The following is a 27759-nucleotide window of genomic DNA, read 5'->3' on the forward strand; positions in this document are numbered from 1 at the left end:
TTGTTCTGCTCAAGCTGAGATCCGGAGGCTCAGGGTTATACACAGAAGGTGGGTCCAGAAATTTTCTTTAGCACAGGCACTGACTGGAACACTACCTATCAAATTTACTATGGTTGCTGCAGAGAAATGACTCACAAAATGAGAAAGTCTGTCACGAGCTTTTTGGCTCTCCAGGAACTTGCCTCAGGACTCAAATTTTGCCACTGGCCAGTACCTTTTTGTATTTTATTTTCTCAAGTTTTGTTTCCCATGTTTCATCTGCTCTCCTCATTATCTCACTTTCTCTGGACATGGTATAGTGTGGGTCCTGGCATAGAAAAGGCTCTCCTGATCATTGCATGTCACGCATTTAAATGAAGAGCGTTCTCTATTTCAGTCCATTGCTGGATTCAGTTCTGACTCAGCTCATGCTGTCAGTGAGAAAAACTGTGTCGCTCTCCACCTCAACTTTGCACGCATGCTCTGTTTTATTTCTCATAATAGTTTTTGTAAACAATTGAAGGCCATTTCCCATCTGCCTCATTGAGTGAATTCGGACACAGAGTAGGAAAATACACCCCTATTGCTGGGGTGGCAGATCGGTATATTTCTTATATAACACCTGCAAAATTCACGTCAGTCATTTCTGCCCTGTCTGCTGCGGCATCTCTGCTGTTCCCTCCCTGATCCTGCTCCCTTGGAGTGAGGAGCCCCGCTGGGGAGATCCGTTTCGGGGACGGACACCGGTGCCCGTCGAGCACAGAGAAGTCTCCGCTCTGAGGGACCGCCCGCAGTCCCAGCGGCACAGCCTCGGCGGGGCAGGGCCCGTCCCGGGGAGCGCGGCCGCCGCGCCGTCCCCGCCGCCTCAGCCCTCTCAGGGGAACGGCGCCTCCCGCCTCAGGTGGCGGTTGGAGGAGGGGGGAGTGGCTGTGTGGCGTCATCAGCGTTGCGCCTGCTCCCGCGTCACGTGGTGGGGGCGGTCTTTTCGCCGTGAGCGCGGGAAGCGCCGGTACGCAGGTGGGTGCTGTGGGGGCCGTCCCGTCCCGTCGCTAGGAGCCAGCCAGGGCTCTCCTTACCGCTCCGCCGGGGTGTCGGCGGGGGCCGTGGGGAGCGGGTCTCGGTGCGAGGTTGCCGCCCCGTGGGGTTTGGGGGGCTCCACCGGCGGAGCTGCGGCCTCCTCAGGCCCCACTGGGCGTCCTTTCGAGGATTTTCTCCTCAAAATGTTTTTATTTTCATGCGGGTCTTCTTAAGCAAAACAAACTGTCTTGCTGTTTTAAATTTTTCACTGGAAGTGGTAGTTCAGTGACACTTGGGGTAGATTTCCAGCTAAATGTTATCAGCAGACTTAACCAAGTAACCTCTGCTCATGTTTTGACGTAAGTGGGATTCTACTCCGTCAGACTAGCAGTGTGTCAGCATTAAAACATGTGGAAGTATTGTGTTGGTGCAGTAAATAGTACTCTTACATTTAGTTAGAACTGTTATAAAAACAGCAAAAAAGTGTACTTTAGCTGCTTGCAGAGAGATGAACTGACAATGCGTGTCCTGACTGAAAGGATTTGTTGGGCCCAGATTGCCCCCCCCAGCCGGGCTCTCGCAGTACCCAGTCCTTGTGACCAGAGCTGCTTCAGAGCCTTCTGTGTCGCTGGATCAGCAATGCTCATCAGCTGCAGCCTCCCAGGGAGGACGGGGACCTGCAAGGAGCTGTGCCGCACGTGTTGCTAGCTCCTAAGGAGCTCTTGTATTCTGAGTTTTCTTAGAGAAGCAGCAATCCATTTGAGTATTGCTTAGGTGACTTCCATGATGGAAGGAGTCGTTCTTTCTCTTGCTGAAGAATACCGAAAGTAGCTGAAATTCTTGCGTGTTCTGTAATTCACCTTCTTTCTCCACACTACAGCCACTCTAGTGCCTACCAAAAGAACGGGAAGATTTGGCAAAAATGGCAGCACTGAAGGCAGAGGTACAAACCAAAGGTACTGGTGGCCTAAAACCACAACTTCCTTTGTTTAGAGGATGTGTGTAGCAAAGCATTGAATCAATATGGACTGTTTCTCTTAAAGATCTAAAATTATTATAAGAAAAATGAGTTATTTTTAGAAGGCCTTTTATGAATAGGTAGTATTTTGGCTTTGGCATTGGGAATTTTGTTTCTATTCAGTCTGAATTTTGTGATGGGGTGAGTGAAGCTAAATGAGGTGGATGCTTTTTGGAAGAAAAAGCAGATGGTGAGGGGGAGAAAGTAAAAATAGGAAACATGAAGCAAATATCTTGTTAGAGATGCTGGTTTTCTCTAGTGAAAATGCGCTAGCTTACTGGTTTGATTACTCTGCTTGTTTGAATGTTCAACTTTCCTTTTTTACTTCATGTTTTCTGCATGAAAGTTTTTATTACGTGTTAGGTACTACACAGCATAATTTAGTTGCTTGTTAATATAAAAAATTATTATTAATTCTTTGCAGATATGATGATAACTTAGATGAAAGACTGAAGATATGAAGCTCGTGTGAAAGAATTTAAATGTGATGAATCATCCTTAGCAGTGATCAATAAATGTAAGAAATTCTACTTTTTTATTATTTAGTTTACACAGATCAAGATGCAACGAGAATGCAGGTCTTGCTAGACTTCTGTACAGCTAATTTTTCTTGAAATCCCTTAGAATATAGTAGTTCCTGTTCTGTATCATGAAGGCCCAAATGACTGGGAGCTAAATTTTGAAAATGAGCATGCTTGCTGAAAGTCTGCACCTTAAACCTTTGTGTCAGTCTATCTTTTGTATACTGTGGTGACAAACCTTGTGGTTTTCAACTTTATTCTTAGTTCTCTTTATTAAATACTTGCCATTGATTCTGTTTCAGGTTAGAAGGGAAACAGGCTGGTTAAAGCTATTGATGAGAGACTTGGTCTTTGTGGGCGGCCAATTAATATCACTGCTGTGCTCTATTTTTTAATGGGGTATCAGCATTGCACAGGAACATGGAAATATGTGACTTTGTGCTAGTGTCATAAATCTCTTTTTGTCTAGGAATAACACTTTTGTAACAAATGGCTCAAAAAGCAAAGTGAAGAATCACTGCAGTGGGATATTATGAAGCCCAAAATATTAAGTGGGGTCTAAAAGGGATTCAGTTCATGGAGTATCGGTCTTTCCATGCCTGCTTAACGTAATGGTTTGGATTCACCCTCTTGTCTTCAAAGTCCGTAAATAACTGATGACCGGAAACTGGGATAATATACCAGATAAAGGATCAAGCATCCCCATGCATTCTGGAAACAGGCTGCTTAGCTAGATAAACTTGGTCTCTGCGTGGTTTTTATTCTATCACATAGATAAATTACTTACTATATGAAGAAGTTTGCATTAGCGTTTCCAGGGAGCAGTTTCTCAATCCCGTCTCGCAAATATATATAAAACATGAAATAAATGGGGCATTTAAACATATTGCTGGGTTTACTGATTGCTCTTGTAGCAACATAGGGCATTTTATATTGAGAATTACATGCTTTAGGAGACAGTAGGCTTCATAAGTTTGTAAGGTACATTATTACCATGCTTACATTTGGAAGCTAAATGTGCAGGAGCTTAAAGATAAGATGTTTGCTCTGGAAACCAATAAAGCATGGTAAAATATTTATCAGCAGAAAGGTGATAGTGTAGCCAGGATTTTCAGGGAGAAGTTGATGGTAAGAGGAGAGAGTGAGTTGAAGTAATGTGGCGGAGAGACTGCTAAGAACTATATAAACCTCTGAAATTCTTTCCTGCATGGCTGCAGTTGTGGTTCAGGAGGAGGCAGTGTGCTGCACCTGGTGCCCTCAGTTACATTTCTCTGCATCGCTGTGGAGGAAAATGAACCTTAACCTTTGCTAAGCCTGGGGTATTGGTGTTGAAATTTCATTCCTAAGTGGCAGCTGCTGCTGCTTTATAACATACACTTCATTGTACTAGGAATGCATGTTTATTAAAGGACTTGTGTGAAACAGTTCAGGGGCAAAATATTAACCTTACTGACATGGACATCCAAGTGGTAAAATCAACATTAATATAAATATTGGTGGGATTAAAAGTGTTCCCTTCCTGTGTCTGTCACAGCCAGAATCAGCTGAAGCAGGAGAAATTAATACTGGCTAGCAGACCTCCTTAATGAGAGGAACAGAAAAAACCCACAAATATGGCAAGATACATTAACTTAAAAGCTTTGATTTTTTTCTTATCATTATTGAGAACACAGACATGCACCTTTATTTTTACATGCTATTTTTAACTTTACTAGCATGCATAATAGCAGTAGCTTGCTTAACTTACGTAGCATAAAAGGTGAGTCGCTGCATACTTGCTTTTGTTTCAAAATTACTTGGTAGAAGTAAATGTTGTTAGTACCCCCTTGCTTCTCCCAGCACCATTGTGATTTCAAGATAAGCAGGAACTTGTAAGCACACAACAGCTTTTAGTGGTTAACACAGTTCCATTATTTGGAATGTGAATCTTTATACAGATAATAATTATATTTGTGAAGGCAATCAGAAGAAATAAGTATGAAAAGCCTCTTAAATTGTCATACTTACTTGGAAACAGTATCACCAAGTATGTATTTTACAGAAATAATGGTGATAGAGGAGGAATTATCTCATATTTAAATGAAAAGGGTAAAATACAAAGGATTATCTTTATATACATGTATCACTGAGAATTTGTGCTATTTTGAGAAAAAAGAATTATCATAGCATAATTATAGGTTAAAACTTCTCTATTAACTCACACACTAAAATGTGTCATGAAAATCTGCTCACATACTGTTGCTGTAAATGATAAAAGATAGTGAAATATATTTCAGGAAATGACAGCTTTTTTTTCTTCATTTTCAAGTCATGTAAATGTTGGACAAAACCCAAAATACTTTGTTTCGGTTATTCAGCTGATTCAGCGGATGCAAATAAGTGTTTCTATAAGCCTTCAGTCATCTACTAGTTCTTGAGCTAACTTGTTTGACTCATTACTGTGAGTCTACCAAAATTGACAGTAGAAATAATGAAAAATAAATTGACAGGTATGATTGTCCCTCTCGTCATTTAGATAAAATTTTCCATAAATCTTGCTGGCTAACTTGGTCTTAGTCTTTAGTCATTTATTAGTGCATTACTACATTAAAAATGCAGTATATGTATGCAGAACTGTGTGGAGGTGCTAAGAAACTGGTAGAACGCATGCTGTGTACGGCGTCGTCGTTATAATACATTGTGACAACATGGATTCCAAATTTATGTTGCATTTTCTTTTTCCTTGTGTCACTGATTTAATATTTCTCTTTCAACAGGTAAGTCAAACTTCAAACATTTTCTGCTCTTCAGAGGAAGATTCTAGTTTTGTCTCTGAATCTGGCCTTTCAGAAGGTAAAATAACACAGTATTTTTGCAATTCATACTGAGAATTGTTGCTTGGAAAAACAGTGGATTTTTTATTGTTTGTAACACACTTACTGAAGTTTGTTATTAAATGAATATTAAAGCATATATTGTGTTATCCGCTTCCTCTCAGCTTCAGTAACTTGCAGATACCAGTTTTTACCTCAGTGTCCCTAAACGTTCTTTAAGTAGATGCGATTGTAGTTAATTGCACGTTTTAACATTTAAAAAAGACTTTTAACCAGCTTCCTTAAAACTGGTACTTGACCTTTGCCAACAAGCCTTGCTTACATCTTGTAACACACGAAGAAAAGGAACGCTAAACGAGGTCTTTTCTTGCGGGGGACAGAACTAAGCTCTAACACCGCGCCTCTGGCTGCGAAGGACACAGGGGTAAGTTGGGCAGCGAGGCGGCGGAGGGCAAAGCCCGCTCGGGGCTGGCGATGCAGATTAACCCAATTAGCTCTCGATCATTAGCTGGAGGCGGATGCGCCGCGCACGATGTGGCCGGAGCCGCGTTTACTCGAGTCCCACCTTCTGCCCGGGGAAGCGGCCGCCAGCACCGTACGGGAGCACGGATGCAGCCCGGGGAAGGCACCGCGGGCGCGGTCCGTTCGCCCCGGTCGGTCTCCGCCTCGCTCGGCTCCCGGCAACCGGAGAAGCGGTGGGGTCCGGCCCGGCTCGCCCCCCCTCACGTGAGCTGCGCGTCATCAGCGCGCGCCGCTCCCCCGGTCGGTCACGTGCCCCGTGTTTATCTCCGTCGCTGCCGGTGTGGCGCGGCGGTGGCGGGGCCGTGGGGCGGCGGCGGGTGAGTGACACCACCCCTCCCAGACACACACCCACCCCCTCCGCGGCTCCCCCGGGGAGGAGGGGTGAGGGGGTGGCTGGGCGCTGCCACGGCGGGGGCGTGGGGTGGCGGGAGCGGGAGGGGCTGGAGGCTCGGGACGCGGCGGGGAGGGGAGGGGGTGTTCCCCTCAGGGGCGGCGTGAGGCGGGGTTGTCCCGGGGCCCGTCGCCGGGGCCTGACTGGAAACGGCCGCGTTCCCAGCCGCCGCCTCGGAGAGACGGGGCGGGAGCGGGCGAAGCCCCCGGCGGGGCGGGGGGGGGCAGGTGCCGCCGCGCCTTCCTTCAGCCCGGGGGGCGGCGGCGCGGCTGGGAGCCGTCCGTGCGGGGCTGCGCGCCACATCGGGCGGCGGGCTCTCACCTGTCCGGTCGGTGGAGCAGCGGGTGCCGCGTCTGCTGTGAGCCGCCTTCGTTTGTAGTGGTTTAGGTTCTTAAGGTCATAGGAGTAAAAGGCTTAATGGTGTTTGGCAATCAGGTTCTGCTGGGATGATTCAGAACACTGAGGTATAATCTGTTGCTCTGAGCTATGTCTCACTAAATGGTCTTTCCTTTATTTCTAGGCTTACAATGTCACTACCAGCAAAGAGATGTGGAAGGCCCCCAGTGTTGTCTTTTCTGGAAAAGAAGAAGAGAAAGCAAAGTCTTGATAGAAGAAGGGGGAAAACAAGGATTTATGTGGGAAATCATATCGACCGATGGTTGACGCTTAAGGAAAAGTTGGATTTCAGAAATGATGCAGAAGTTGCAGGGTTTTTACTGGACTTGTGAGTAGACTGTCACAATACTCCTCTGTTGACTAATACCAAGTAAATAATTCTTGGCATTAATATCAGCTGTGTATTTTCTTTCTAGGTATGACAGCTGTGACCCATTGTCAAAAGCTCCGATCTGTTCCCTCCCTCAGGGTGTGAGAAGAATTACTGTGAAAGAAGAACGAGCATTGTCAGGCAGCACTTCTTTAATAGCAGCTGATGGAACGTTAGTAGTATACTCTCTTTACATGTGAAGGGCGGATGAAATATTTTTCTTGATAGCACTTGAAAGACTGTAGCTGACATTTAAAAAAAATGAGGCGGAAGTTACATAAGAAAGAGGAAAGTATACAGCTAATTTTATTAAAATGGAAGATTTTTGGATATCCTTTTTAGAACAGCATATGTATTTGTTTTGTTGTTTGTATTGTTGAGCACATGATACTAGTCTAGATGAAATAGAAACACAACATTTTTGCAGAAAAAATGTTTCTGTTAACAATTTGGGTTGTATTTGCAGGTATGACAATGAAGACCGGTTGTCTAAAGAATCTGCTTGTTGTGAACTAGGAGATGTGAGAATTGTAACTGTGAAAGAAGAGAGAGAGATGCCACATGACTGCTTGTCAACAGAGACAGATGACACGTTAGTGATACTATGGTTTTTGCATGTTTTGCATTTGAAAATATATTGCATTGACTTTATTATCACATTTAATTTTGTTTATTAGAAACTCATGTCATTCATGCTCTGATTCATTATTTAAAAACATCTTGGTACATAATGGTTGGTTCAGTCCTTCTGAGGCAAGAATCTGAGAGAGATTTTGCAAAAGTTGCAAGGCTCTTAGAGTACACACAGCAAACCTGCTTGTTCAATGACTGTCTTCCTTAATTGTATACAAGATTCATGAGTGGAACAAGAAAATAGCTAGTGCTTTACATGTATCCTAGTCAGTTCAGTAAGCAGTTAGATTTTTTTTTTACAGTAGTACAGTCTCCAGGCAAGTGCAATTGCGTGTGCTTTAACCTTTCTCAAAAGAAAAATGTTTCATTGTAGACTGAGTGATATTACATACAAAGTGACGTGTTAACCTATCTAAAAATAGTGCCGTGCTCAACGAGGCAACCACACCATCAGTCGTCTGCCGATTTCTTTTACTGCAGTGTCATCAGTAACTGAGGCATTCACAGTTGAGATCAGAGGAGCCTCAAATAGGTATGCTTGTCCATTACTCTTTATTTAGGTTTCAGTTATCCACAACAGTGTTACTGAATAATTGTAATTTCACCCATGTCTTAGTTATCTGACCTTTAAAAAAAATCTATCTTTTAATGTGTGCAGGGGGACACTGAGAACCTAGGACATTACATTGGCATTGCATGGTGTGTCCAAACCCCTCGCTAATATGGTGAAGTATGTAACGCATGTAGCATGTTTGTCTGATTCTCGTTTTCCACTGTGGTTTTGCTTGTGACTTTCCTAATTCTTCTTACTTTTGATTTTAGTAGGTGAACAAGTTGGGGTTCTGAAAGCAATTCTATGGCACAGAAGAATTCTTGGAAGCTAGGTCAGGAGAAAATAAATGCCAGCGCTGATGAAGCTGACAAATTCAAGTACATTCTTCAAAATAGCATTTGTCTCTGGCAATATAATTTTAGTTTGGAGTGCAGCAATAATTGAATTCCTGGGACTGATTTGATACAGGTGAGACAGAGGGTTCGTTCTTAATTGATTGCTTATTTCAGCCTTCTGAGATGTGAGAAATACTGTGAAAAGTTGTTTGGTATGAGAGAAACTTTCTGTTACCCTAAAAGGTAAGGTACATGATGCTTTGTTACAGTCTCGTGATATCTATGTGAAGATGCTAAACCAAATATGTGAAATGCTGGACAAATGATCAGGCACGTATGCAGTGGTAATTGTATAAAGCTAAGAAATGACAACTGACTAAGAATAAAGAAATTCAAAAAGAAGAAGTTTTATGGGACAGACATCCTAGGACATACTGTGTCATTCTAGGGAATATTTACCTACCAGGAGTAGTTGTATAGCCTCTCTATGAGGAAAATAATTGTTTTGTGTTTCAGTGTCTGAACACCACATCACTGGTAGTGCTTTTGGGTTTGTTTTTCATTCACAGTATAGCAGTGAGGTAGAGTGATGATGTTATTGAGGGATTCTTATTAGCTGTGGGATATCCATACAGTGGTCAAGTGATTTGCCCAAAGTCATGTTGGTAGCTGAACTCGGGTCTTAAAAGTAAGACTAAACTCAATTACTAACTCAGTGTTTTTAGATGAGTGGGCAAAATTCTTAATTGTTGTAGAAAATAGTGGTTTTCCTTCGGAAGGGAACAGTGGTTATGTTAATGTATACTTTTTTTTTCTTCTTGTTTTTAAAGGTGTGGTACTGCACTTCCTATTGAAGGGTGGAGATGAAGGCAGGTATTTCCTGCTTTCCAGGCATTTGAGTGTCATGTTTTCCTGTTGCTGTTATTGTTTTGAGCCTTATGGAGTATGTCTTTTCATTCTATGCTGCTATGTAAGGGCCAAGAAAAGAACAAGGTCTTGTTGAAGGTGCTTTATTAACAAATTCTGAATTAATACTCATAAAGCAGCTGTTGTATTCTAGGCCTTTTACTACCTAGTCTAGTCTTAGGTTGGCTAAACCCTAACTGTTAAGGAACTGGAAATATCAAAGATAATGGAGCAAGAACACTTAAACTTACCTGCTTAATCAGTGGCTTTAATGTTTGGTTTCTGTCTTGTTTTTGGAGTCTTGCCTGATGATGTTAGCTTTCAGAGGTTGCTGTTGTTGTAGAGAATTAAGTTGATGGAGAAACAGTGAAGGAGTCAAGTAGCAGGGATTTCAAGATTCTTGCCAGGTGAAATGGTATGGGGTTTTGAGTTCTGGCTATTGTGAAGAGTTGGAATGTTGAAATAACACAGGAAAAAAAGAATGTATGGAAATCTGATTCAAAGTATTATTAGCAGGGCATAGCCAAAGGGAAGTGTTACTGAACCATGTCCAGTTAGGTTCTTGAAGACATTCAGTTCTTCTCTAATGCTTCTTCTGTTATTAACTTCCAACTTTAACATTTAGAATACTAACCAAGCTGGATTCAAATTATTTTCTGGTTTACGTCTAACAAGTACAAAACTGTCAAAGCAGATAATAAACAATTTATTGTTTTTTTTCTTTAATGTTTGTTATTTACTCTGATGTTAAGATTGAAGAATGATGAGTCAAAGTAGTTAATAGGGTTTTTTGAGGAAGCTTTGGGGGATTTGGGATTCTTTTACTTCTGCAACATTTGAGTGATAGAGATTTAAAAACTCCTTTACCTGTACCTTTATTAATGAGACAGATTCTCATGACAGAACTGACTTTCCTGGGATTTGATTATGGAATGTATCTTTTTTTTGCCTTGATTCACTAAGAAATGAAACATAATACAAATACAAAATAAATACTCAAAAGTGTCACAGCGGTTTGGTGAGGAAGACTGAAACCTGTAGGATGAGTTGGTGTCGGTCAGTAGTAAATGATTAGTTGGGAAGCCCCGACTTTGAAGGTAGGCTTCAGCTTCAGTTCCTGTCTCTCCTAAAATGGTAGTGGCAACTCCTTTTATAATGATTTTTGCTACGTAGCTTTTTTCACAATTGTGGGATCTTGCAAGAGTCTGTATTGCAGAACTTCTCTTTATCTTAAGTAATCTGTTGTCTGAAAAGTTGTACGACTACTGTACAGACAAGGCAGTTGTAAAAGTGTAATTCCCTAACTTGGAAAGAAAATAAACAATCTTGAGGAAAGGTCCAACAAGCTGTTAATGCTGAAGACTTACCATGACAGCAGTGTGAACAGCCGAGGAGTTTCTTAGCAAGCAGGAAAGTAAAACTTAAATTACATTTAAAAGAAAAAGAAAAAAAAAAAACACAACCCAAAACTGATAACCTGCTTAGTAGGACAGCTTCCTGTGTGCTACCAACAAATTGATTTTTTGATGCTTTGTTTTGACTAGTCTGCATTCAGACTCTCTAAGTCTGGCCAAAGTATAAAATAACAATAAATAACAATTCTTAATTGAACAAAAAGATTCTGCATGTACTGTTTTTGGTGTTTAGTGTTCATAGTTTGTTTTTAATTTAAAAAAAACCAAAAAACACCACTCCCCCCACCCCCACCCCCTGCCCCCGACAAACCACAGCCTGTGGTTATTCCACTAATGTAACTTGAAAGTGAATGCGTAACTCTGCTTTTCCTTACAGAAAATTAAGATTGAGTGGTTAGTCTAAGACAATTAAATAATTTACTTTATTGTAATGCTAAATGTTGATCTGTATTTCACTATAGTGAAACCTATGCATATACCTCATAAAAACCTAAGATGTTGGTCTGATTATATGTATTGGATATACAAAAGCACAAATAGGATTATTGTAATATTTTCCATTATTTCAAAGTTAGACGATTGTATTAGGGGAATGTACTTGCCTAGACATACTTTGTGAAACAATGCAAACATTTCATATTTAGATATGTGAGTGTCATATTGTAACTGTTATCATTGTGTTACTTTTCAGGGTGACCAGCAAGAAGAAAATCAAGCTCTTGCATAACAATACTGGGGCAGTTTTTGGTCCATTTTGATTTTGCTGTGAGGGTATTGTGAACTATAAAGAATTACTGTAAGTTGTAGTATGAAATTCCATGTTACTTGTTTAACAGCACATTAAACTTAATTACCTAAAGTTTTATTGTGTTATGTTAACATTAATAAAGTGTGTGGAGTGGATTATTTCACTGTGAGAGTCTGTATGTAGTTCTCTGAAGGGCGACAAGAAACAACAAGCCAAAATGCTAATAGGTATTGCTCAAGCTTATTCAGAATTTATTAACTTTCTGTAGGGTGTGTTAATGAAAAAGTTCCTCACATTTTATTTAAAACTCAAAGGGTTAAAATAGAAACAACATTCTAGTAGCAGTTGCAGCATCAAGAATGCTTCCATCCTGAATGTGTTTCTTGGAATGCTTTTTCTTAGGGAACAAATTTAACATATCCCACATACTGGAAGGTATTCTTGCAGTGTATTGATGCATTTAAAAATGATGGGTAAAAATACTCGACTATATAGTGTGTTGTGTTATTGCCTGCTAAAAAATTGAGTAATCAAGATCAGATACTATGTCGTTTATCTAAGTATGTTTCATTATTGAATAATTTGATCTCTTGCTTTGGCTTTTGATACTATGAAAGCTGATATATGATGCCTCTTAATTACTTTCATCTCTAACAAAGATGAAGTAAGTGTGGAGTACTTTCAGTAACTGAAGGTCAACAGAATAGTGTTGGCAGTTCTGAATTTGTTTTGTAGTTACTAAGTATGAGTAATTCTGGAAAGTTTTTAACTGAGAAACTGTGAAATTAGTATGATTGTATTCAATATATGTTTGTCAGAAGGACAGAAACTCCCAGTCTTCTGATTCTTTTTTTTTTTTTTTCTTTAACCGCACACTTTCATAAGTGTTTAGGTCTTGATCTTACAGTATTCAAGCCAGCTGGGTTTTCCCATCAACTTACATTAGAACAGCCTCTCTCTACAGAGAATTCCCCTAATTAGGTCATTACACTCAACATCCAGTTTTTTTAATGAGCTACTTCACCTGCTATGAGAAACTGCTGCTCTTAAATATTCTTTTGTTGCTTTTGAAGTATAAAAATTCAACGTTGCCTTATTAACAATATATCTTTTGCCAAACGTTGCACAGATAGCTTTTTTTTTTAAATAAAGCAGAGAAAATCATCTGTTGAAGCTTTCTCAAAATGAAAACGCCACTTCCCATGTCTTTCTGAGTTCTCTCTTTGCTCTGTACCTTTCAAATTTTTCTTTGACTACCAAGCAGTCATTCATGTAAATGACTCAGTTTGGCTCACAGAAAAAGTATGACTAGTGACACTAGTTCTCAGTGAAGTATCTTTCAGTGCTCTCAGATTTTCTATTGTCAATGTCATCACAGTGAAAAGGGAAGAGGACTCAGCCTTCAGTATAATCAGTTACGTTTTCCTCCAAAGTCTGCAAGAAGAATCTGCAAGTGCAGTAGCTTATTTCGGTAAGGAGCTCTGCCCTTCTGTGGCATTTGAGCACCATGTTGTCAGCCTGTTCAGCGTAGTTCTTGTGTGTTTATAAATGCACACTGAAAATAATTACATTATTTAATGACTTACTATTGTGGAAGTAAAATAATACTGCAAATGTGTGATGTGTTGAGGTGCACTCACTACATAAAATTACTGGTAGAACGATTATTCTGGTGCATAGTACTTGAATATAGTATGATTCAGCCCATACTAATATGTTTCCCCATTAGACTAGCACTTAATGCTGAAGAAAAGTCAAGAGAAAAGTAGACTTTTTATGGATTATATATTTTGGGTTGTTAATCAACATATGCTTTTGAATATCTGACTTCTGTGGAGCAGAATATTATTAGCCTTTTCCAGTAAATTTTGCAGAATAGTGAATGGTAATGATTCTGAAACAAGATTCTTCCTTCTGCCAAGAATATGACAAGAGCAATGGCTATGCTTTTGTCAAAACAGCCGAGTAAGTTTTTCTGCGTCTATGGGAATTGCTGAACTTGAGTATGTTCAAATGTCAGAACTAAATCTATAAAAATTGCTTACACTGTTGTGCCAATGATATGTTAAGAATATACACACAGAAGAATTACTCTAAGCAAAATAGTTAGTTGGGTTCTTGGCAATACTGAGTATAAGTTTCTGATCCAAGTAATGTAAAAATGAGAAAATTTTCTAGATGGGTTTACAGTGAAAGGCAAACAGTGGCTGTAAAAACACAGGTTTTGTTTTGTGTTTGTAATGTGGCTTTACTGTCCTAGCTGGTTTCCTTAGAACTGTGGATCTATCAAATCTTTTGAAATGTATTTAAGTGTGTAAACTTGGAAACTTCCATCCAAATAAGGACAGGTTCTGTGTTGGAACTTAAATTTCAAACCATTACCTAAAGAACTTAAGTTACAATGTACCAGTTTTCATACTACTAACTTCATACTCCATTATTTTGCCTTTACAAGAAGTACTTTTCTAAAATCACAGTAATGATTGTGCTCTTAGCTCAATTAACTTAGTGGTACATGAAAACTTCATATGTTTTGTTCGTGAAAGGTGATCTGTTCTATATTGTCATTTACTTTTGTAGTAAAAAACCTACAAAATGTGAGGAAAAAAATTATTTAAAACAGCTCTTGTAGCTTTCTTTGTGAAATAAGTAGTTTTGTAGATTTTCACAGACACCACATGGAGCGGGGGGTAGAACTGAGGTGAGACAGACTGGAGTAGGTTACTCTAGAAAATAACAGTGTTTCAATGCCCTATTTTCTTACCATTTAGAATGGCTGTTTAATTCTTCAGCTCTTTTCTTATTCTGAATGCCTGTCCATAAGGCTTGATCATACAGTCAGAAGTTCAGGAGGAAGCAGAATGCTGCACCTAGACATGTTATTGAAGAATATAACAGGGATGCAGGAATCTGGTTTTATTCTGAATTCTTCAGGCTTAGTAGATCATCTTGTTCAAGTTGCTTCTCTTTCCTATTTTTTATCTTGTGGTAAAATAGGAGTAAATTTCAAATGTAACTTTTATAAGGCATGATAGCTTGTCTGTAAGAAAGATTTAATAGTATGAAATACTATCATAAGTCTGACGATACTTGTCATTACTTTTTCAAGAAATTTTCATGTCCTGTGTCTGTTGTGAGTGACATGTCTTTTGGGCTTCTAAATCAAGGCACCCTGAACAAGTTTCAACAATGTGTCATGTTAAGCACATTCTCGTGAGCCACCGCTGAAAATACTGATCAGTGGATGGCAGAAGGGAAAACGCATCAAAGGAGGAATTCTGAAGGTAGGAGTAGTGGAGTTTCAGTTTGAGATGTGTAAATGAAACGTGGGTTAGAGAGGAATGGTGAACCTGTACGTTTTTTGTGGTTTGAGTGGTTACCTGTCTCAGGACAAGCCTGCTTCCTCTTTTCTGATGTCTCAGCAGAAGCAATTAATATTTCATCCCTTTAAAATTCCAGAGAGATTCCTCACCACTACAGGAGTCAAAGCTCTGGGTAGTGAGGATTGTGTTTTCATGAAGCTTGAGGATTCAACAGGTAATCGGACACTTCTGAGATCGGATAGACCTGATAAGTGTGAGAAGTTCTTACATCTTTGCCACCTCACTTAGGTCGTAAAGCAATACTTTCTTCTGTACTTCTTGTGTATAAATGTACAATTGATGTGTATTTACGATACCAAAATCAGTCTACCACACAGTGACGTTTGCAGTCTTGCTTTATATGCGGTATTGAGTAGTTGTATCTGTAGACTGGCTAGGGTATCTAGAAAGAAAGAGGGCAAGTCTGTTTGTGTGTATGTACGTGTATACAAACACACTCTCACTCTCCATTTTATTTTAGAAAATCATAAACTAACATGGATTGGAAGGGACCTCTGAAGGTCATCTCATCCAACCTTCTACTCAAAGGAGGGCTGACTTCAGGTTTGGATCAGGTTACTTGGGGCCTTGGCTAGCTGAGTTTTGAAAATCTCCAAGTATTTTATAGAATTTTGAAATGTTGTTTAATAGAACATAGGATCCAGAATGCAAGATTCATCTTGCATTACTGTTTTCCATTTTTCTTTTTTTACTGTTATTGTAGTAGTCAAAGTCCTGAGTCATGCTTTCTAAGGTATGTGACCTGACAGTAAGGGAATGCTTAAAATATATTTATGTGGACACCTAAATTATACAACTACAGACAATTACTGATTTTAGTAGCTTTGTCTGTGCTAAATAAAAGTGTGTGCATGTGGAGAACTTTTTAAGATGTATCACAAAGACCTTACTTTCTCTGGCTTTAGGAGAGGATATGGCCTGAAGTGAGATGACCACAGCTACCATGTTAAGTATTCTTTCTTATATGATTACTATTATGTATGGTGTTTTTAATCACCTTGTGTTTGTAGTAGCAAAAACACTTTGGTGAATATGCTCTGAATAGGCAGTAGGTAGAGACATTGAAAAATCAGGGTATCTGGTATGGAGATACGATGCTACTTAATTTAGTTACATTGGTTCTTTGGCTTTTATCAGGTTAAGTGAAAAACTGCATATATGTATCCTCTACCAGAAAAATGTTTCTTAGATGTTTTAAAGCTAACTAAAGAAGTAATTGTTTTTCAAGATAGGCTATTGTACCTTTCTGAAGTTAGTGTGTTTTCCTGTTCTTTATCTCCACCCTTGGTAGTAAAACATCCTTGGGATATCTGTGAAATCTTCAAATGGGAGGAACCTCGCCAGCTTAAGTGATGGGCTAAGTTTAGGGTCTGGAAATAAACCAGAGTGGAGAAGCTCTTCTGTAATACATGATGGCTACAATTTTCTTAAAACGCCTTTTGACAGACCCAGCTTAACATGTGCATCATTATCAAGACTTACCTTTGTGTCATAAATTGCCAACTAATCCCTGTTTGAGCAACCAGGATCACCTGCAAGTCAGTTATTCTTGACAGATGTCTGCACCCACAAAGTAATTTGTGTTGTTCCAGGGCAAAATAGAGGAGGGAAGGGCAAAGGAGAGAACAAAGGTTGAATCGTGTTTAAACCACGGGAAAAGGTTCCAGTGCTTTTAAGTCAGTTTTTCTTCCTCTTCGTTGTTCTTTTCACAAATTTCTTTGCTATCCTATATACTCCTTCTTGGATGGTCAACCTTGTTGCAGACATGAGAAGACATTCCAGCCGAAGAATTTTATCTGTGTTTGTAAGCTTTGTTTAAACAATCATTTCAAAACAGTTCTTGAAGTGACCTATTTTTCAAATGAAAACGTTCTGTAACACTAAGACAAGAGGTGCTATCTTCAGTAGCAAAAAATAAAATAAAATCCTATTGTAGTAGGATTTTATTGTAGTTTAAAATATTCATCATGTGATAAACTCAACCTGGCTTTGAGTATAGTACAGTAGTGTTTATCTTGTGATTCAGCGGTTGATCTGGGATGACTTAAACTGAATCTGTACAGAGCAGCTCTGATACTTCTTGTGCTGTTTTTAATCCTAAATTAGATGAAACTACTTGTGGATGACAGAGTGCTACATATTTAATATATCCCAGTTACTTGCCTTTCCTTTTCCAAAAAGGCAGCTGAAAGTACAGGTTGCAGTAGATGATTCTCCTAAGTGAAAATGTTTCTTGTCTTTTAACATCCTGATTCAGTATGTTAGTGTGGTCTCACAACTATGAGCTTGGACAAGTTTTGAGCACAAATACCTCAACAGATTGCACTTTGGTTGTGAACTTTGATATACGTTAAGATAGCTGTGGAGGTAGCAGCAGGTGTGTTTTTATGTATGTGTAGAAAACTTAACTGTTCCTGTAATTCACGTAGCTGTTGTCTACCTATATCTAAAGTAGTCCTAAATCAGCAGGTTTTTAATATCTGGTCATAAGATAAAGATTTGCATAACTTTATATCAAGATTGATGAGTTTGGTGCAAATATACATACAGGAATAAGGTATTTTTTCTTTTTTTAAGATAGCTTCCAAAAGCCATAGCCAGAAGAAGATCCCTAATCTAAGTCCAAATATGCTCTAGTGAGCGTGCATAGTGTTCCTGTAAGCTTTTCATACCAAGACTGGATGCTTATTGCAAGGTTCTCTATTCAGGGTAACGGGAATACAGGGGAGTCTGATGTGTGTATGTAAGGGGAGGCCAGGGCTCGCGTTTCAGCAGCGCTGCTAACGCAGCTGCTGGGCTCCCCTTCTCTTCCTGGGTGTTTATTCTGGTCTCACCATGGTCTCTCCCTCTGATAGCACAGCACTTATTGAGTCCATGTGGTAAACTGGATATGGGAACTCATCTGGCTACAAAAATTCACCCTCAAAATGGTGGTGTCGTTTTTCTTCATTCCTGTCATTTCCTTTATCTGGTTTGTCGCTTAGTCATACCAGTATCTGCTGGCACAACGGGAGGTGCTGTAAGGATGGGAACTAGTGGCAAGCACAGGAAATGACACTACCATTGCAAACTTGCTATTGAACTGGTGGCTAAATATTTATCTGTGATGTGAAATACCTTGTAGTCATTCATAAAAGCATTGAGGAAAAAGCTGATCCAGTTACTTAAACTATTACGTCAAATTATTCTGGGATTTTAGGCAAATAATACCTACTTTCAGTGACAAAAACCTATTGACCATTAGAAGTAGGATATTAAGGGTTTAACTTAAAATTATGAGCTTCCAGAATGCTGTTTTTAAGAACTTTTTTTCTTCATTTGCCCACTTTGCCTCATCCTTTCCTTAAAAAAAACCCCAAACTGGAACGAGGAGGGAAAAAAAAGTTTGTGAGGATACTTAGTAGATGTTTTAAATTCACTTATTTCAAATTCTGATTACTTTTTGATATCAGATTTTTTTTGTTGTGTAAAATGGCAAAGGTGAGTTCCAAAATGCAATGCAGTGTTGATGCATTTAACGGTGTAGTGAAACCATGAGTTCTCAAAGAGGGTAAGTTTTCTATTTAAAATTCTGTATTGGGAATTGGAGGGGGAAAAAAAATTATTAGATACAAATGTGTTCCTCTTTTGGATGTCTGGTGATTCTGCTCTCCTGCTTACCTCCATTCTAATCTTGTTTTATTCAGTTACAGTTTCTGGGTGATGAATAGTGCACTGTATGCATCTGTATGGTGGTACATGTTTTTCTTCCCCTCTTGTGTACTAAAACCCTGCCTCAGGAACTACTGTAACTCTTATATTGGAAATAATAGCCTTTCAGTCTTTTCTTACAAAGGAAGAAAATCAATGGAGTGAGATTTTCAGCTGCATTTAGATTTTTAGGTTTGTGTAAAGATGGACAGAATCACAGATGTCTGATTTTCAGAAAAAGCTGAAAATCTGCGAATGGAAAATGGTATCTGTAGAAGTAGCCGAAGACTGTTACTGGTGTTAACTATAGGAAGCATGTTCTTATCTATATTTGTTTGCTTTTTTGTTTAATCAAAATAGAGTAGAAATGAAAGAATGAGAATGTATAAATCACGTGACATTACAGAAACATGGTTTGGTTGTACAGGAGCTATTAGAATAAGAGACTTAAAAAGCCTCTGAGGTAGTATGTTACCAAATGCAGTACTTAGAGGTATTGTCATACTAACACAAACTGAATTCATAATGCTGCCTTCAAAGCTTGGCCAACCTGAGAGTGGGCGAAAGTTTCCCCCCTTTGAAATTAAAAAAGATGCTTTTTATATTGGTCAACATTTCTATTAAAAGCTAGAGGAAGTAAAACAGGAAAAAAAAAACGCCCAAAGGCCAGTCAGACAGGAAGACCATCACTGACCCCAAAGTTGCAAATAGAATCATTACTGGAGAGCTCTGTAACAGTGTATGACGAAGTAAATGCATTGAGTTACTTGTCACAGGTCAGTTTGCATAATTGTGCTTACTTCAGTAATCGATTTGACTCCTGCAAATAGCTTCTTGCTAAGTGTTTTCTGGGGAGGGAAAAAAAAAAACCTTTATTAAGCAAAATAAAGGCAATGTGAATGAAAAGTGCCATTAGGGATGTAATGGGGGAAAATACAAATAGTCCCTTGAAACTGTTTAGTAGAAAGTTAAAAATTCAGTTGAATCCATGGAGCCTGCCAACACACTAATTAAACCATTGAGGTGCTGCCTTTCTATCAGGTGAACTTTCCAAGTCATCTACCAGCACTGATCAACCACAAGGAATGAAAGCTGTCTGCAGTGTAGGATTTGTGTAGCAGTTCTATTTACAGACATGTTTAAAAATTAATATTCTTATGGGGAGAAGTGTTTTGCAAAAATATTTTGAATTAGAAAAGTTAATGGTGATGTGTGAAAGTTGACTGATTCCAATTTTAAGTTTGGGCCCTCGGGAGAAAGGGAAATACGTATACTTTAGCTGCAGCCTACTAATATTTCAACTCTACTTCTACTCACAGTTTTTAGTTTTGTTTATATCTTAGGATCCTGTTAGAAAATGGTTACCTTCCCCACCCCACCATATTTATGGTTGCCGTATTAGCATCTTGTATTTTCAGTAGTAAACGGCAAAGCTTTTGTACTCAGCAAGTTTCAGGTTGCATAAACAGCTTATGATAAGACCAAAAAGTCCCATAGCTGATGCTGTGGTATATGCTATGCTATGTAGTTGATGCATGTTACAGTTTTTTATCTAGTCCATTCTCAGAAAAGCTTTAAATGTATTTTTAGAATATTATTTATTATTGTGTGTATATATATGTTACATGTATAGAAATGCTTCTGTTTGTTAGCTTTCCATGACTTCTGCTGAGAAAACTTTTTTCTTCTATTTTTTTTTTCTGAGCAACGGGTTCATTTTTCCTTGACCCATCTTTGCATCTTACTCATTTAATAACAAACAATGAAGAACTGTATGTTGCTAACTGAAGCAACTGTAAAAATTACAAGTGAATTGTTTCACAATCTTCTTCTGTTCAGTTTTGTCATGATCCAAAGAGGCAGTTCCTGTTGGCAACAGGGCTGCCTCACAAAATGCTGTGTAATAAATGTCACTCAAGAACACTGGCAAGAAACTTCAGATCCTAGCCTCGAGGGGGGTTGTTTATTTGCTGATTTGAATATAGTCTGTTGCGTCATTCCTTTCCTGAGAATGAAAAGCAAATAGAGGAGTATCATCTCAAATTAACCACAGACTAATTCAATTAGCAAAATAAACTGAGGTAGAGTAGGAGATGATCTTTTAAGAACTTGAGTCCTCAGAGGAGAAATTTATTCCTCTGTCTGTTGGACATCTGTCAGTAGTTACTATCTCTGAGCATCAGTGGCTTTCCGATCACAGACTTGCTGGTTGGCTGTTCTCTAACACACCTTCTGTAGTGGTCTTTCTGACTGCTGAGACTCATCTTCATTTTTCTGCTCCTGATCTTGATATTTCAGTGACTGTGTGTGTTGGTATTCTGAATATCTGCAGAAGGGAACCATTTTCCTCATGTGTTGTTCTGTTTTTCCCTGAGGGACTGGCCTTTGGAGTGGTTATTATGCATGACCCAGGTGAAAATTTAAAAGTGACATCTTTCTGCCTCAACATTCTTTTCTATTTGTAGTAGATGTAAATTGGTTTTCATTGATTCCCTCCCCCCCCCCCCCAGTGTCAAAAGGATTTTGGTATTGATATTTGGACAACTCTTTTTTTTTAAAAAAAAAAAAAAAAAAAAAGGTAATCTCAGACCAGTCTGTGCTGTCCTTTCTGTATTGCTAGGCATGTTAAGATGACTCTGAATCTTGAAAACACTGTCTGTCCTGTAAGAAATGTTTGTAGTTCTCCCCGCCTTTTGGAGGTTGCTTGAACACCTCATGATTTGCACAGGACTCGAACATAATCAGTCCAGCACAGCATTTGTTTGCATTTTTTTCTAAATTATTTTAAAGTGCTTTTTGTTGTTGTTCAGATCACTTACGTATTCTTTTATTCTCATCATCCAGTTTGGGAGAAAATAATCAGTTAATTCCGCCACATCCAGATTTCTGTAGATCTGTGTTCTTTCTCTGGCTGCCCACAGAGAAATTGGTTTACAAGAAGACACTGTTCAAGTGTTCCCCTCCCCAAAAGAAGTTAATAGTGTGACTTTCTCCCTTCTATCAAATCTTTAAATGCTTTGATTTCTGTTTTGAAGATGAGGTATAAACTTAAGTGAGTTTCACAGAAAAAAGCAATTAAATATGACAACCATTCTGAATATTTTGAGATTTATTAGGAACATAAGAAAATCTCTTGGGCCAGCCCTGAGGCTTACGTACTTCAGTATCTTGTTTCTGTATTCAGGAAAAAGAGATTCGCAAGCAGTTCCATGTTATGTCAGTGTTACAAATGCAACTGCGGGCAAGACCAATTCTTGCTAGGTTTTGTATAAACGGAGAAAAGAGGTGGTCCTTGTATTGTAGGACTTCCAATAGGGATGGGAAACTTACTATTTTAAATTGTTCAGGCTTTGGCTATGCAATTAATAATAATAATGCTAAATGCTTTATATGGATATGACAAATACTGTTGCTATCATCATATTCCTTATAGGATCTTTCTTTGTGTGCTTTGAATTCAGCCAATTTTCTCTCTTATAGCACTCTTACAGTATCTGTTTATGGAACATGAGGTTGCTCTCGCTGTGCTTTTGTCTTGTTATAGTATTTCGACAACATTTGTCTCTACTGAAAACAATTGCAATTTCTTAACCTTTGTGTAAGAGTGTTTTCATATCTCATCATCTCAGTAACTCTTCTCTGAACTTTGCTTAGTTCTGTAGTTATCCTTTTGGACAGAGTAAGTAGTATTTCAGAGAAGACAGACATAAAGAAAAATACGTCTCTGTTTTTCACTGTTTCTTTCTGACTTTCTGTTGGCTGAGGGAATGGCATTGATTTTAAAAACAAACAAAAACTAAACCAAAACCAAACTGATTTTGATAAAAGCTTCATTTCTGTCCTCCTGAAATGACGAATCTAAATTAGAATGCTCTGTCATGAAAAGAATATTTTAAAGTATGTTTTTCTTATTGATGCTTATTAGTTTACACTTGGTATTGGTTTTAATTTGCCTTTGGTTATCTGTTTCATTTAGCTTATTCACATTTCTCTAATTCCTGTCTGGTTTTGATTAATGTAAATAATTTTATCATTTACTTATTTGCCTACCGTATCGTATACTCTCCACTCCCACTAGCCTGCTTTTTTCTGCCAACCAAACTACAACTTCTATTACTGTTTTTGTAGAACTTGCATCTGCCATGTAGAGTGGTACTGCTGCAGTTACCTCCTTCAGATGCTTGAAACATCTCTTCCAGATAAGCTGGACCTTGGCAGCTTAATCTGCTCCTTTTTTTTTTTGCAAGGTTTAGTTTGTTTATGATACGGTATCATAAAAGTATGTGACATGGGAGTGCTAAAAGGAGACTGAAAAAGAATTCAGCTCAAAATTAAGGAAGAGTAAAAATTCTTCTGTGGTGCTGAATAGACTCGATGTGTTCTAGTGGGGCTGTTCCTCTAAAAGAGAAGTGCCAGCCTTTCTTAGTTTTTGTGGAAGGTTACATCATTTTATTGTTTTTGTGGAAGGTTACATCATTTTATTCAAATGTGTACAGCTGTGTATGCATAGAAAATATTCTATACCATCTGAGCTCTGAAAGCCACAAAGATGCTTTCCACAGTGATGCTGCAGGACTGACCTGTTCTGACAGCAAAAATGGAAAAGTTGTCAATTTGGTCAGGTATGTTTTAACAGGTACTTCTAAGTGTTTACTTGAAACAGAGTTATACATCTCTTGATCAAGCTAGGATGAACATACAATGGCAAAAAATAGCAAATTGACGAAAAATCTTACAGTAGAATTGTGCTTAAATGGGGTCATAACTAATAGCAGTAACTAACGATCAACGTTAAATAGTTAAGTGTTGCAACTGATAAGGTTCAGGTTCTCCGATTATGCTTCAAGACTTCATAGTGGTAGAACTCTGTTGTTTAGAAGTGGGTAACAAAACATTAAAAATGCTTTTGAATCATCAGGTCCAATTTTCTCTGAGGTGTTAAAATTTTAAACATAAAATAGAAGCATGAAGATTAATGAGCTAGTTATTTGGCATCATACGTCATGCAAGGCTGAATTGCAAAGTAACGGGGGTTTTGCATTTCCAGTTAACGTAAGAACAATGCTGCTGTGGCTTTTAAAAATCCTTTCGTGGTGTCAGGATTTAGAGGTGCTTTATGAGTAATTATCCTCTGAGGGTGCATGGGATGCTTTAAATTTAAGGCGTGCATCTGAATTTTGGTCGTCTGCTGTTGCTTGAATCAAACCCAGGCGTTAGGGCTGTACGCTGTATCTTTCTGGTTACTAAGCGAGCGTACTCCATTCTAGCTTGGGGCAAGTCGACTACTCGCCTCCCAGAACCGCTTAGAGGGTGAAGGTCCCGCCTCACAAAACTGCTTTTACAACCCAAGAAAACGTGCTTTAACCTCAGCCGCCAACAGGAACGCGGGGAGGGTGCAGTAACCGTGAAAGAATCCTGAGAGAACACCCCGCTAAGCGCCTTCCTCGGCTTTGCCCGGTTCCGCTTTTCCTCACCGGAGACGCTGGGGCGGCGCCGGGAGCGCCCACGGCCTCGCAGTGTTTACAAACACGCGTCACCGGCAAGCGGAGCTCCGCTCCGCCCGCGTCGCCCGGCGGCGTGACGGCCGGCACCCCGCAGAGCCCTCGGCGCTGGGCCGCGGTCACTCAGCGAGGAGGGCGCCGCCGCCATGAGCTCTGGGGGGCGCGAGGCACGCTGGGTAGAAGGGCGGGAAGCGCGCGGCGGGCTGAGGGGGGCGCGGGTTTCCTGTCAGGCGGGGCGGCCGTCACCTGCCCCGCTCCTCCCGGCAGCGTTTGCACCGGTAAAGCTGGCGGGCCGAGGAAGCGGCTGGGTACTTCTGACTTGTACAGCACTGATTTCCTTGCTCTCCGAGGTCAACAGTACGCTAACAAGTGACTGGTCGAGGTTAAATGGCTGTTTTCGCCCTCCTCCCCATTCCCTCTCCAAAAAAAGCATGTTCATCTGGATGTCTTGGGCATTTTTAAGAGTATTACGCTTTCCACTCCTTATTACTTAGATCTGAAAGACATCCGTAAAGGAAAAAAAGCCTATAAAATAACTTTTGAGGTATAGCTCTTTAATTTCTCCTATTAAATTCACTTCAGGAATTGGCTGGGTATGTACCTAGGGAGCTTGACACCATCCCGATTATTTGCTATTTTTAATATTTTGCAGTAATTACATGATGCTTTTTTAACACTTTCCCCTTGACCAAAATGCATTTGTGAGAAAATGACTAAACTGCAGCACGAGTCCTACCAAGTTTTACACACATCGCTAAATTTCAGCATGTAAAGAGCTCCATTATAGTTATCAGGATTACTTAAAAATGTGGTTGTATATGGCAGCGGTTTTGAGGCTGTGTGTTGGAGGAAGTTGTTAGTGCTTACAAGGGGCTTCTTGCCTAGTAAATTACAAAAAATGTGGGCTTGTCAGGTGCAGGGATATCAATATGTGAAATCTTTTTTCATTTGGTTGTGCAGGTTTTGGTATTTGAAGTGCTTATCTTTTTAAATCGCATATGAATGTTACTGAGAAGTGGTTTTGCAAATTAACTTTGTAGGGTTTTGTTTAACAAAAGTCAAATCTCATTGGAAGCTTGTGACACTTGCTGTAATAAAAAGATTATGGATAGCTCCTAATGGCTTCTTTTAAAAGCTGTTTAATACCGGTTTTGTCAAAGTAAGCAATTAGGGTCACTTAATCTACTTGATTATTCATCATGTTCCTCTAGTAGTATTTCATGCTTTTGGATCTGTGAAAATACGCATCTTGAGAAGGCTGCTTCACCACTTCATAGCCCTCAGTACAGAGCACATATCTAATAAGAAAACCGAAGAAAGAAAACTTGATTATATGACAGTTTACTAGCGCCAAGCACACGCAGACTGTAAATGAACACTGTTGTGTTGCTATAGCATGAGCTTCAAGAAAAAAAGAATGCATCTAAAAATACATAATCATTGAAGGGAAGTTTGGTCAAATAAAATAGTATTAATGGATTAGACCTTACATAGTACTTACACATTTCTGTTAAACTTAGGTCAGATTGTTTTAAGGTTAGATGATGCAGATAAGGTCTGCTGATTCTTAATTTCTGTGATGCAGTCAAGTGCTGCTGCATAATTCGACGTGGACTGGATAACATTGGGCTACTTAGCTCGAAGGGCCAGAAGTGGAGAGTGCAATGAGTGCTTTGAGACCTTGTTTAGTGTCAGCGGCAGTTGCAGCAACTCGGTGCCTCAGATTAAATTTTGGTCAGTAATGGGAGCCCTAGTTCTGTCCTGAACAGTTAAGGTGGACACAGAGCAGACAGAGAAAAAGAATGTCTTTTGCTTACACTCAACTGGCAGGGAAAAAAATGCGTGGAAGAGTACATATCTGCTATGCAGCTCCAACATCAGGACCAGTTTATGGTCAAGGAGCGGATTTCTGGGGAACGCAGACACCCAGAACAGCACTGGAGAATTATGTGTAAGCATGAGTCGTTCCACCACATCTAGCTGCTGTTTCCTGCTTTGTACAACAGAGAACAGAACTGCAAGTGGGCAGGTTGGAATGACCTGTAACTGTGCAATTTCATATGGTCACAAAGTAAGTGACTAAATCTGCACCAATTTAGAAAATCATGGGCAGGGAGACTTCAGCTGTCCTCTTAAAATGAATATAGCTTCCGACAATGGAATTTGTTGTTTGCTCTACAGTGTTGGTAATACAAAAGTAAACAGACTTTCTGCTGGTGTTCAGTCACTTTTTATAGAGTAGCATACTGATGACTGGATGCTTGAAAAGTAATTTCAGTGTATATTACAAGACTCTGTTCAGCATTCTATGGCAATAGCTGTGTTCTCTGTGCTGTTCCATTATGAAGAGAACAGGAAGGTGTATATCAGCTTTGTGAATTTAGTACTGATGTTATTAATACATGAATACAGATTAACAAAGTTGTGATTCACATAACGGAAAACATTAAAGTAGCATTGATGCCTTTAACTTTTGTGAACTGAGCAACCGTAAGAGTGGTGCTGCTGGCCTGATGGCAATTCACCTGGCTGCTCTCCCAATCTGCGTGTTTTCTCTCTCTCTGTGGGTGTTGGGGTGTGTTAGGAGATGGAAATCCATCGGTAATTTTCAGCCGGCATACCCCTCAGGATCCCTAACCGATTGTTAGCAAAGCAGGCACGACATTCCTATAGTCACAGCAGAGCCAAGGGATAAAAAAAAGCTGAGAATCAGGGAGTCATAACTGGCTCTCTGATGCTCCACTTTTTCTGTGCCAAACATATGTTGGTATAGAAGAAAGTCTGATTCTAAATACCAAAGTGTGGGCAAGATTTAAAGTTTTCTGTAAAAGAAACCAAAGTTCTAAACTGTTGCTATATTTTACTGCATCTGATGTGCATATGCGATCGTATAAATGGACTTAACCAGCATGGAATTGTGTTGTAGCTGCCTATAACAAGTGCTGATACAATCCCACAGGCAAAAATAAGGTTTGCCGTCACTTTGCAGGTAGCAGGCACTGTGTTCTGTTCCTAAACATACATAAAATATTTCTACAGTTAAAAGATCTGTTGACTCAATTGTGCAAACACAGAACTTTGAATTTCAAATTTACTACTAGATGTTTGTTAGCCAGTTGATTAGTTTTGACCGGAGCATAAAAATGTTTTTAAAGATTATTTTCAATTCTGCAGAGCATGCGTGTACCACTGAAGAAAGTATTTAAGTGTCCTCTGAATTAATAAATAACGGTGAACTTCAGTACTGTAAAAAAGCCCAAATAAACCACAAAAAAACCCTTCTAAACAAAAAGTGCTTGAAAATACGGTAAGGCTATCTAGGCTGTTACAATGAAGTGTTTGCAGTATTTATATTCGTATAGACATAATTATGTTTTAGCACCCTCTTCACAGTTTATTGCCAAAAGTGTTTCTTGATTGTTTACTTCTCAATTCTGACAGAGTGCCTGGTCCTCCTAACAGTTAGGGAGGAGCACGCAAACATTTCTAGAAGATTTTGATCAGGTAAAACATTCTCATTGCAGATGCTACGTTTGACAAACTGAGTACTATTAATGTCGTCTTTTTG

The 27759-nt window shown here is 39.4% G+C and overlaps 1 protein-coding gene and 2 long non-coding RNA genes across 3 annotated transcripts in view; all 3 read left to right on the forward strand.

Moving 5' to 3' along the window:
- Positions 1–1832: 1832 nt before the first annotated feature.
- Positions 1833–5559, forward strand: LOC127024152 (uncharacterized). The gene is made up of 3 exons (XR_007767528.1): positions 1833–1952; positions 2439–2531; positions 5292–5559. It is a non-coding gene; the product is annotated as an uncharacterized LOC127024152 (long non-coding RNA).
- Positions 5560–6152: 593 nt separating this feature from the next.
- The window catches only part of FOXK2 (forkhead box K2), a 70720-nt gene continuing 49113 nt past the window's right edge, over positions 6153–27759 (forward strand). The window contains exons 1-4 of the mRNA XM_050908187.1: positions 6153–6187; positions 6782–6985; positions 7074–7199; positions 7494–7619. Coding sequence (XP_050764144.1) covers positions 6789–6985; positions 7074–7199; positions 7494–7619 — 449 coding nt within the window. The 5' untranslated portion in view covers positions 6153–6187; positions 6782–6788. The remainder of the gene's footprint in view (positions 6188–6781; positions 6986–7073; positions 7200–7493; positions 7620–27759) is intronic.
- On the forward strand, positions 7682–11902 carry LOC127023879 (uncharacterized). Its single transcript, XR_007767494.1, has 4 exons — positions 7682–8192; positions 8319–8390; positions 8483–8681; positions 11561–11902. It is a non-coding gene; the product is annotated as an uncharacterized LOC127023879 (long non-coding RNA).

Source organism: Gymnogyps californianus, chromosome 19 (assembly GCF_018139145.2).
Source record: "Gymnogyps californianus isolate 813 chromosome 19, ASM1813914v2, whole genome shotgun sequence".
Classification (NCBI taxonomy): Eukaryota; Metazoa; Chordata; class Aves; order Accipitriformes; family Cathartidae; genus Gymnogyps; species Gymnogyps californianus.